The sequence below is a fragment of the Lolium perenne genome, chromosome 1, assembly GCF_019359855.2.
Source record: "Lolium perenne isolate Kyuss_39 chromosome 1, Kyuss_2.0, whole genome shotgun sequence".
NCBI classification, from domain to species: domain Eukaryota; kingdom Viridiplantae; phylum Streptophyta; class Magnoliopsida; order Poales; family Poaceae; genus Lolium; species Lolium perenne.
The window spans coordinates 239,871,067-239,883,651 of NC_067244.2; the positions used below are offsets into that span (position 1 = coordinate 239,871,067).

A 12,585-nucleotide genomic window follows, 5' to 3' on the forward strand; every position below is an offset into this window, starting at 1 on the left:
GATCGTTTGCAGGAGAAGACGGGGCAGGTGATGGAAGCGGCCAAGGATACGGCGTACGAGGCCAAGGACCGGGCGGCGGGTCTGGCCGGGAACGCGTCCGGCCAGGGGCAGGGCGCCACGGAGGCCACCAAGCAGAAGGCCGGCGAGGCCAAGGACAAGACGGCCGAGACGGCGCAGGCGGCCAAGGACAAGGCTGCCGGGACGGCGCAGGCCGCCAAGGACAGGACGACGGAGACGGCGCAGGCGGCCAAGGACAAGACCGTCGAGAGCAAGGACCAGACCGGTAGCTTCCTCGGCGAGAAGACGGAGCTGGCGAAGCAGAAGGCGGCCGAGACGGCGCAGTACGCCAAGGACTCCGCCGTCGCTGGCAAGGACCAGACCGGCAGCGTGCTCCAGCAGGCCACCGAGACGGTGAAGGGCGCGGTGGTGGGCGCCAAGGACGCGGTGGTGAACACGCTTGGGATGGGCGGAGACAACACGGCCAGCAACGGCACCGCCAAGGACACCACCAGCGTCACCGAGAAGATCACCGGGGATCACTAGATGAATGCTTTGCAGCTTAATTTGTTCTCCTTTCGTTCCTTCTCATACATTTTCATAATTTCCAAACACACATTTGGTTGCAGCTTTGCTTTTGATGTATTTACGTGTCTAGAGCCTGTATGGATGTTGTATGTTCGAGTCGGGCGATGATGTCTGAATTCATTTTTATTCGTCAGCCATCTCAGTTTCAAATTCCAGTACGCTGTAATAAAAAAAAAATATCAAGGGGGTTGTGCTTCAATTTTTTTTTTTTTTTTTGAGAAACACAGTACAAATGCAGGCGCTCACATACACGCGCATACACTCACCCCTATGAACGCACACACGCACACCCTACCCCTATGAGCACCTCCGGAAGACTGAGCCGGCGGATTGGATCTTGAAATTGACGAAGTCACCACAGGCGCTTCGCTGTCGACGGGAACGTCGCCTCCCACTGAATGAATATTCCGCCTTTTATGAGACACACAGATGTCAAACCTGGGGTTTAAACTCTGGTGGGCTGGGGGTACAACCACCCACCTAACCACCTTCAATTTACATGTACGGTATGTTGCCATGGTTTGTTTACGATACTTCGCGCGCTGTGCTCTCACCTCTGATGAACCGAGTGAAAAAAACACGAATCTTGGCCTTGTCAAATGAAACGGTCCAAATTTCGGTCAAATTAGTGAACCAAAAGTCTCAAACCTGAATAAATGCTATAGAAATGCTAAAGTTTAACACACGGCCTCATTAATAAACAATTAAATGTTCTATACCATCAGGATTTTTATATGGTAATTTTTATATTTTAGAGTTAGATGTCATTTTATACGATTTTGTTTGTGGTAGATCAAAATTATCTTTTTTATAAAATATATTATTATAGTGAAAATATCAATTACATTCAATCTACATACACAGAGATATCAAAAAAAGGATGCACATAGTAAAAAAATAAGAATACAAATAGCGAAAAGATAGAGAAAACATAAAAAAAACGCAGTGATGAATCACTTGCAACAACAGCACTACAACCACAACTGAATATAACACTCAAACTGCAAAATAATTCTCCAAAAGTAATACCTTTAAGAAGAAAACAATACACAAGCATTATCGTTGTTCAATTGAAAAACTTGGGTTTTCACTTTGAGAAAAGTCCAAATTTCTAAAACAATATCTTGAGCAAAATCATTATCACATACAATCAATGATGGCCAGTCCTCAGTAACAATGTCTTCAGCAAGATCACCATCACGTACAACAAAAAGTTTCAAAACTCACGTCCTTAATAATAAACAAGTAAATATTCCTGACCACCAGGATTTATATAGTAATTTGTATATAGTTAGATGCCATTTTATATGATTGTGTTTGTGGAAAATCAAAAGAAATTAACTATAAAATATATTAATTTTATAAAGATATCAATTACACTCAGTCTTTACACAAATAAAATCTCGAAAGACAACAAAGATGCACCCGATAAAGAACATATGAAGAGAAAGAGAAATATAAATAGATGAAATAATAAAGGGAAAGATAACATAAAACAAAGACCCAACGCCGGTGATGAATCACTCAACGGCAGCACTATAACCACCACCGAATATAACACTCAAACTATCAAAATAATTCTTCAAAAGCAACGCTTCCAAGAAAAAATAATGCACATGCATTAAGGTCGCTCGATTAAAGATCTTGGGTTTTCATCTTGCAGAAAGTTCCCAAAACAATGTCTTCCACACGATCATTGCCAAATACAACTGATAATGGCCAGACCCTGAAAAATGTGACTCGGTACTCAAGGAGCACTAAAATGCAGTCCACATGTGTTGCCACTCCCTCTTGCCAAGGGTGATGTTATCAAACATCTGACACACATGAAGAGCATGTACATCATAGTCTTCATCGCAACCAATACACCGTTCCATCATAACTTCAAAACCTCCATTCTTAACCACCATGACTCTCTTCACCTCTGTCAATGTCATGAAAGTCTATTATTAAACATGTCTCATGGCACCAATAGGAAAATGAAGCTTCGCTCCACGCCCTCGTGAAGTAAAATTAGCTGAATATAAGGGCGCACGCGATCAGATCAATTCTGATCTAGATATTCGGTGGTGACATGCGCAAATGATCAAAGATCTCTCAAAGTTTCGAGTACATGTTCAAGAGAAGTTCAAGAATCAAGAGAAGTTGAGGTCGCTCAAAGTTTCGAGTACATGTTCAAGCTGTAAACACTAATGAACATTACCTTGTCCTTTACTTCCATCGGGAGTGCATGTGATGACCCACAAGTATAGGGGGTGTATCGTAGTATCTTCGATAAGTAAGAATGTCGATCCCAACGAGGAGCAGAAGGTGTTGACAAGCAGTTTCGATGAAGGATTCACTGTAAATGCTCACAGACAAGTATTCAGGGGGTTTTGATGTAGCAGATGAATAAAGTACGAGTAAGTAAAGTGCGAGAGTAATAATTGCAGCGAGTGGCCCAATCCTTTTTAGCACAAAGGACAAGCCGGTATGTTTAATTATAATGACCGAACGTTCTCGAGGACACACGTGATTTTAGTCTAGTGCTTTCGCTACATACGGCTAATTAATCTTCATTGTTTTGATAAGTGTTGTGTGGGTGAACCTGTGCTAATGTACCGCCCTTCCTAGGACTAATACATACTTGTGATTATACCCCTTGGAAGCATCCGCAACTACAAGAAAGTAATTAAGATAAATCTAACCACAGCCTTAAACTCTGAGATCCTGCTATCCCTCCTGCATCGATATACCAACGGGGGCTTAGGTTTCTGTCACTCCGGCAACCCCGCAATTGGCAAACGAGTACAAGATGCATTCCCCTAGGCCCATAAAGGTGAAGTGTCGTGTAGTCGACGTTCACACGACACCACTAGAAGAATAACACCACAACTTAAATATCATAACATTGAATATTACTCAACCATACTTCACTACTAACATTTAGACGTCATCCATGTCCTCAAGAACTAAACGAACTACTCACGAGACATCATATGGAACATGATCAGAGGTGATATGATGATGAATAACAATCTGAACATAAACCTTGGTCCAACGGTTTCACTCAATAGCATCAATAACAAGTAGAAATCAACACCGGGAGAGTTTCCCCTATCAAACAATCAAGATCAAACCCAAATTGTTACAGCGGTGACGATGTGCAGCGGTGGAGACGGCGGTGCTGATGATGGAGATGATGATGATGATGGTGATGGAGATGATGTCCAGCTCGATGGCGGTGACGATGGCGTCGATTTCCCCCTCCGGGAGGGAATTTCCCCGGCAGATCTCAGCCTGCCGGAGAGCTCTTTTCTCTCTGGTGTTCTCCGCCCCGCAGAGGTGACTGTGACTCTTCGCGACTTACTTCCTGGAGCTTAGGTTTTTGGGACGAAGAAATACGCGAAGGAGAGGAGGCCAGAGGGGGCTGTGGGCCCCCTCCCCACAAGGCGGCGTGGCCAGGGCAGGGCCCGCGCCGGCCTGTGAGGGGGGCCCATGGTGGCCCTCCTCGGCTCCTCCTTCTGGCTCTCGTCATCTTCTAGAAAAATAGGTTTTTTCATATAACTTTCGTCAATTGTTGATCTTCCGAAATATTGCATTCTGACGGTGCTTTTTCCAGCAGAATCCTGACTCCCGGTGCGCGATCCTCCAATAATCATGAATCATGCAAAATAGATGAAATAACATAAGTATTATCTCCAAATATGAAATATGTCAATGAATAACAGCAAATTATGATATAAAATAGTGATGCAAATTGGACGTATCAACTCCCCCCAAGCTTAGACTTCGCTTGTCCCTAAGCGAAACTGAACTCGGTAAACAGGGCCACATGTTTATGGAGTGAAGAGTCGATAAATAAAATACGGACAAGAAGCATCATATTCATTCACACAAGACATTCTAGTAAACAACTTCCTCATATAATCGAACTTGAAACAAGTATAAGGTAATCACAAATAAAGGTGCATAAGAAATCATAGTTGGTGATGGCAAACTTCGTTCTTGGTCAGAGAACAATTAACAGGTTATACTTATCTATCGAGCAGCGCTCTTATGTTAAAGTTTATATGGCACAACTTTCATACTCAATCATAATAATCTCCTCATGATCATTGATAACTTTCAAAGCTATATTCATTCAGATAAAACTTATACTAAACAAGGAAGAGTAAAAGACATGATGAAGTAAATCACAATATAATGGTTTGATCACAACAACTCAAATGCTTGCTTAAGATGGAGGGAAATAGGTTTACTGACTCAACATAAAGTAAAAGACAGGCCCTTCGCAGAGGGAAGCAGGGATTAAATCATGTGCTAGAGCTTTTTCAGTTTTGAAATCATATAAAGAGAATAAAAGTAACATTTTGAGAGGTGTTTGTTGTTGTCAACGACTGGTAGCGGGTACTCTAACCCCCTTGCCAGACAAACTCTCGAAGAGCGGCTCCCATAAAGTTTTATTCTGGGTTGGCACTCCTTCCAACCTTTGCTTTCACAAACCATGGCTAACCGAATCCTCGGGTGCCTGCCAACAATCTCATACCATGAAGGAGTGCCTTTTTATTTTAGTTTTATTATGATGACACTCCTCCCCACCTTTGCTTTCTCAAGCCATGGCTAACCGAATCCTTCGGGTGCCGTCCAACAATCACATACCATGGAGGAGTGTCTATTTAGGTTAATTAATTTGGGACTGGGAACCCCATTGCCAGCTCTTTTTGCAAAGTTATTGGATAAGTGGATGAAGCCACTAGTCCATTGATGAAAGTTGCCCAACAAGATTGAAAGATAAAACACCACATACTTCCTCATGAGCTATAAAACATTGACACAAATAAGAGATAGTAAATTTTGAATCATTTAAAGGTAGCACACGAAGTATTTACTTGGAATGGCAGGAAATACCATGTAGTGGGTAGTTATGGTGGACACAAATGGCATAGGTTTGGGTTAAGGTTTGGATGCACGAGAAGCATTCCCTCTCGGTACAGGTTTTTGGCTAGCAAGGTTAATTAGCAAGCACAAGAGTTGAGGGAAAACAAACAAATATACATGTGAGAGAAACAATCATGCATCTTCCTTGTAAGCACAAACAATTTTAACTTCAGAATAATAAGCTATGAGCTAACAAGAAAAGAAGACAATGAAACAACTACATGTATTTCTCTTTTCTACTTAAACCTCAAAGTGTTATTGCTATTGACCAATGCTAAGTTTGCCAAAACCAAATAGATTTATTCAATGCTCCCAAAGTGATACCAATACTAATGACAAGATCAATCATATAATAAGGATTGCAAACTAAAATAAGATGTGCAATATGTAAATGATAAGACTTCTCATTAATATTCCATAACGATAACTCACACCAAGGGATACATAGACAACCAACTAAAGGAGAGATACTTCCACAACGCAACCCATCTTATATGATAACTTCCCTACTCATGATATGACACTACTTGATAGTAAAAAGTAAAAGGTAGTGATGATGTGATACCGCGGCACTCCCCCAAGCTTGGAACAAACCAAGGGGATGCCAATACTGATGATGAATTACTCCTTCGGCGGTGGTGATGATGAATTCTCGACAAGCTTCTCAACAAGCTCCTGAAGCTCATCAATCTTGTACATGAGGTTGCGGATCATCTCCGAATTGTGCTCGACGCGATTAAGAAGTATGTCCGACGGCGAGTCTCAATTCTTGGAGTTATTTCCCCACCCTTCAGCTTCAGGCTTCATCCTTCCTGCAGTGTTAGAACGATCTATATCCCAATTGCTAGGCAATGCTGCCTTGGGAGTCTTTTCAATTTGACTATTGTAAATTAGATTGCGGAAGGGGTGGTGAGTGCCTGAAGAAGATGTCTTTGGAGCTAGGTAATGACGTGGAACCCTTCCTCCGGTGCGAATTCTCGCGCTCCTGCTTGCACTAAAAGGGTTATCCACCACCTCGATGCTTGCGATGGTGGCACGCGGGTATGCGCGCGAGTCTTCCTCCACTTCTTCTTCATCCTCTTCCTTGATGCTCTCGTCCATCTCTTTCCACTCGGGATCTTGAATATCTTCATCCGAAAGCCCCTTGCCCTTGTTCTTGGAGACCATGGTGCTTCTAGATTGAAAACAGATCCTGGCAGAAACAGCTCGAAACAAAACACGTCGAGAAAACGATATACGGACCTACAGGGGTCCGGGGGATTATATAGCAGGAATTTGTATGTCATAAGGAAAGTACTAGGTCGAACCAAAGTCGGAGAGAGGCGACGAGGCGGCCAGCTCATAGGGCAGCGCGGGCCAAGGCCTAGCCGCGCCGGCCTATGGGGGCACGCCCTCGTGCGTCTCCTCCACTCCGTTTCGATCTCGTAATTTTTCATATTTTCCAAAAATACCAAAAACATTATTCGGAAAGTAAATTGCGAACTTTTTATTACCAGTACTGTTACCTATTCAAAGTCGAGTTCTGGCGGACTGTCAATTTGACCTTTAATGAAAGCCTCCGGTGTTTCTACTCGAATAACATCAACATCTACATTGTAAGAATCACCTGAGATATAATGCTTGAGTCTTTGTCCATTCACCACTTGTGTGGCATTGCCTTGGAGAGAGCTAATTTTAATTGCTCCTGAGTGATACACCTCCTCAACAACATATGGTCCTTCCCATTTCGAGAGTAATTTCCCTGCAAAGAATCTGAGACGAGACCGATACAATAGGACTTTATCCCTGATGCGTGTAGTTGACACGTCCGTTGGGAACCCCAAGAGGAAGGTGTGATGCGCACAGCGGCAAGTTTCCCTCAGTAAAAACCAAGGTTTAATCGAACCAGTAGGAGTCAAGAAGCACGTTGAAGGTTGATGGCGGCGGGATGTAGTGCGGCGCAACACCAGAGATTCCGGCGCCAACGTGGAACCTTCACAACACAACCAAAGTACTTTGCCCCAACGAAACAGTGAGGTTGTCAATCTCACCGGCTTGCTGTAACAAAGGATTAACCGTATTGTGTGGAAGATGATTGTTTGCAGAAAACAGTAGAACGATAAAAGAGATTGTATTTCAGTATAGAGAATTGGACCGGGGTCCACAGTTCACTAGAGGTGTCTCTCCCATAAGATAAACAGCATGTTGGGTGAACAAACTACAGTTGGGCAATTGACAAATAAAGAGGGCATGACCATGCACATACATATTATGATGAGTATAGTGAGATTTAATTGGGCATTACGACAAAGTACATAGACCGCCATCCAGCATGCATCTATGCCTAAAAAGTCCACCTTCAGGTTATCATCCGAACCCCCTCCAGTATTAAGTTGCTAACAACAGACAATTGCATTAAGTATTGCGCGTAATGTAATTAGTGACTACATCCTTGAACATAGCACCAATGTTTTATCCCTAGTGGCAACAGCACATCCATAACCTTAGAGGTTCTTGTCACCCCTCCAGATTCACGGAGACATGAACCCACTATCGAGCATAAATACTCCCTCTTGGAGTTACTAGCATCAACTTGGCCAGAGCATCTACTAATAACGGAGAGCATGCAAGATCATAAACAACACATAGACATGAATTGATAATCAACATAACAAGTATTCTCTATTCATCGGATCCCAACAAACGCAACATATAGAATTACAGATAGATGATCTTGATCATGTTAGGCAGCTCACAAGATCCGACAATGAAGCACAATGGGGAGAAGACAACCATCTAGCTACTGCTATGGACCCATAGTCCAGGGGTAGACTACTCACACATCACTCCGGAGGCGACCATGGCGGCGTAGAGTCCTCCGGGAGATGAATCCCCTCTCCGGCAGGGTGCCGGAGGCGATCTCCTGGATCCCCCGAGATGGGATCGGCGGCGGCGGCGTCTCTGGAAGGTTTTCCGTATCGTGGCTCTCGGTACTGGGGGTTTCGCGACGGAGGCTTTAAGTAGGCGGAAGGGCAGGTCAGGAGGCGGCACGAGGGCCCCACACCACAGGGCCGCGCGGCCAAGGGGGGGGCCGCGCCGCCCTAGGGTGTGGCCACCTCGTGGCCCCACTTCGTCTCCTCTTCGGACTTCTGGAAGCTTCGTGGCAAAATAGGACCCTGGACGTTGATTTCGTCCAATTCCGAGAATATTTCGTTACTAGGATTTCTGAAACCAAAAACAGCAGAAAATAGCAACTGGCACTTCGGCATCTTGTTAATAGGTTAGTTCCAGAAAATGCACGAATATGACATAAAGTGTGCATAAAACATGTAGATAACATCAATAATGTGGCATGGAACATAAGAAATTATCGATACGTCGGAGACGTATCAGCATCCCCAAGCTTAGTTCTGCTCGTCCCGAGCAGGTAAAACGATAACACAGATAATTTCGGGAGTGACATGCCATCATAACCTTGATCATACTATTTGTAAAGCATATGTAGTGAATGCAGCGATCAAAACAATGTATATGACATGAGTAAACAAGTGAATCATAAAGCAAAGACTTTTCATGAATAGCACTTCAAGACAAGCATCAATAAGTCTTGCATAAGAGTTAACTCATAAAGCAATAATTCATAGTAAAAGCATTGAAGCAACACAAAGGAAGATTAAGTTTCAGCGGTTGCTTTCAACTTGTAACATGTATATCTCATGGATATTGTCAACATAGAGTAATATAATAAGTGCAATAAGCAAATATGTAGGAATCAATGCACAGTTCACACAAGTGTTTGCTTCTTGAGGTGGAGAGAAATAGGTGAACTGACTCAACATTGAAAGTAAAAGAATGGTCCTCCATAGAGGAAAAGCATCGATTGCTATATTTGTGCTAGAGCTTTGATTTTGAAAACATGAAACAATTTTGTCAACGGTAGTAATAAAGCATATGTATCATGTAAATTATATCTTACAAGTTGCAAGCCTCATGCATAGTATACTAATAGTGCCCGCACCTTGTCCTAATTAGCTTGGACTACCGGATCATCACAATGCACATGTTTTAACCAAGTGTCACAAAGGGGTACCTCTATGCCGCCTGTACAAAGGTCTAAGGAGAAAGCTCGCATTGGATTTCTCGCTATTGATTATTCTCAACTTAGACATCCATACCGGGACAACATAGACAACAGATAATGGACTCCTCTTTTATGCATAAGAATGTAACAACAATTAATAATTTTCTCATATGAGATTGGGGATATTTGTCCAAAACTGAAACTTCCACCATGGATCATGGCTTTAGTTAGCGGCCCAATGTTCTTCTCTAACAATATGCATGCTTAACCATAAGGTGGTAGATCGCTCTTACTTCAGACAAGACGAACATGCATAGCAACTCACATGAAATTCAACAAAGAGTAGTTGATGGCGTCCCCAGTGAACATGGTTATCGCACAACAAGCAACTTAATAAGAGATAAAGTGCATAATTACATATTCAATACCACAATAGTTTTTAAGCTATTTGTCCCATGAGCTATATATTGCAAAGGTGAATGATGGAATTTTAAAGGTAGCACTCAAGCAATTTACTTTGGAATGGCGGAAAATACCATGTAGTAGGTAGGTATGGTGGACACAAATGGCATAGTGGTTGGCTCAAGTATTTTGGATGCATGAGAAGTATTCCCTCTCGATACAAGGTTTAGGCTAGCAAGGTTTATTTGAAACAAACACAAGTATGAACCGGTGCAGCAAAACTCACATAAAAGACATATTGAAAACATTATAAGACTCTACACCGTCTTCCTTGTTGTTCAAACTCAATACTAGAAATTATCTAGACCTTAGAGAAACCAAATATGCAAGCCAAATTTTAGCATGCTCTATGTATTTCTTCATTAATGGGTGCAAAGCATATGATGCAAGAGCTTAAACATGAGCACAACAATTGCCAAGTATCACATTACCCAAGACATTAATAGCAATTACTACATGTATCATTTTCCAATTCCAACCATATAACAATTTAACGAAGGAGAAACTTCGCCATGAATACTATGAGTAGAAACTAAGGACATACTTGTCCATATGCTACAGCGGAGCGTGTCTCTCTCCCATAAAGTGAATGCTAGGATCCATTTTATTCAAACAAAACAAAAAACAAAAACAAACCGACGCTCCAAGCAAAGCACATAAGATGTGATGGAATAAAAATATAGTTTCAGGGGAGGAACCTGATAATGTTGTCGATGAAGAAGGGGATGCCTTGGGCATCCCCAAGCTTAGACGCTTAAGTCTTCTTGATATATGCAGGGGTGAACCACCGGGGCATCCCCAAGCTTAGAGCTTTCACTCTCCTTGATCATGTTGCATCATACTACTCTCTTGATCCTTGAAAACTTCCTCCACACCAAACTTAGAACAACTCATTAGAGGGTTAGCGACAATAAAAATTAACATGTTCAGAGGTGACACAATCATTCTTAACACTTCTGGACATTGCATAAAGCTACTGGACATTAATGGATCAAAGAAATTCATCCAACATAGCAAAAGAGGCAATGCGAAATAAAAGGCAGAATCTGTCAAAACAGAACAGTTCGTATTGACGAATTTTATCGAGGCACCAGACTTGCTCAAATGAAAATGCTCAAATTGAATGAAAGTTGCGTACATATCTGAGGATCACTCACGTAAATTGGCATAATTTTCTGAGTTACCTACAGAGAAAACAGCCCAGATTCGTGACAGCAAAGAAATCTGTTTCTGCGCAGTAATCCAAATCTAGTATGAACTTTTCTATCAACGACTTTACTTGGCACAATAAAACACTAAACTAAGATAAGGAGAGGTTGCTACATTAGTAAACAACTTCCAAGACACAAAATAAAAACAAAGTACTATAGGTAAAAAAAAACATGGGTTGTCTCCCATAAGCGCTTTTCTTTAACGCCTTTCAGCTAGGCGCAGAAAGTGTGTATCAAGTATTATCAAAGGGTGGTGCATTCTCAGCGGGGTGTGGAGTTTTCTCAACCAGGCATAGTATATTAGATACATAAGTTTTAGCATCTCCCTTTTCATTAGTCTTAGGCGTGCTACTCTCATCAAACAAATTTTCAGGAACAAGCCAAGCATAGTTATTTTCTAGTGCATCATTCATAGCTAAGAGTTTACATGGTATTGGTGCTTTGATCTCCCCTCCATCATTAATATTATTAGTGTACTTTATTCTATCCATATCCATCTTTTCAAGGAGACTAACAAAATTGGTGTAAGAACCTAGCATATTAAATTTAGCAAAGACCTTTCTAGCCTCTCTCGCTATACCACCAAATTCTCTAAGAAGGGTTTCTAAAACAAAATCTTTCTTTTCCCCTTCTTCCATATCACCAAGTGTGAGAAACATGTGTTGGATTATAGGATTGAGATTAACAAATTTAGTTTCCAACATGCGAACTAAAGCAGCAGCAGCAATTTCATAGGTAGGGGCAAGGTCTACCAAGTGTCTATCCTCAAAATCGTCAACGGTACTAACATGGTTGAAGAATTCTTCTATATTATTTCTCCCAATTATAGACCCACGTCCTACCGGTATGTCTTTCGTGGTAAAATTAAAAGGAAACATGATGAATCAAGTAAGGTAAATGCAAGTAACTAATTTTTTTGTGTTTTTGATATAGCAAACAAGATAGCAAATAAAGTAAAACTAGCAACTATTTTTTTTGTATTTTGATTTAGTGCAGCAAACAAAGTAGTAAATAAAACTAAGCAAGACAAAAACAAAGTAAAGAGTTTGAGAAGTGGAGACTCCCCTTGCAGCGTGTCTTGATCTCCCCGGCAACGGCGCCAGAAATTTGCTTGATGCGTGTAGTTGACACGTCCGTTGGGAACCCCAAGAGGAAGGTGTGATGCGCACAGCGGCAAGTTTCCCTCAGTAAGAAACCAAGGTTTAATCGAACCAGTAGGAGTCAAGAAGCACGTTGAAGGTTGATGGCGGCGGGATGTAGTGCGGCGCAACACCAGAGATTCCGGCGCCAACGTGGAACCTGCACAACACAACCAAAGTACTTTGCCCCAACGAAACAGTGAGGTTG

At 42.1% G+C, this 12,585-nt stretch overlaps 1 protein-coding gene across 2 annotated transcripts in view; it reads left to right on the plus strand.

Moving 5' to 3' along the window:
* LOC127324246 (uncharacterized) overlaps positions 1 to 12,585 on the plus strand; it is a 66,458-nt gene that overhangs the window by 279 nt on the left and 53,594 nt on the right. Inside the window, exon 2 of one of the 2 annotated variants that reach the window (XM_051352224.2) lies at positions 13 to 27. The exons of the other annotated variant lie outside the window; for it this stretch is intronic. Coding sequence (XP_051208184.2) covers positions 13 to 27 — 15 coding nt within the window. The remainder of the gene's footprint in view (positions 1 to 12; positions 28 to 12,585) is intronic. 2 annotated transcript variants of the gene reach the window in all.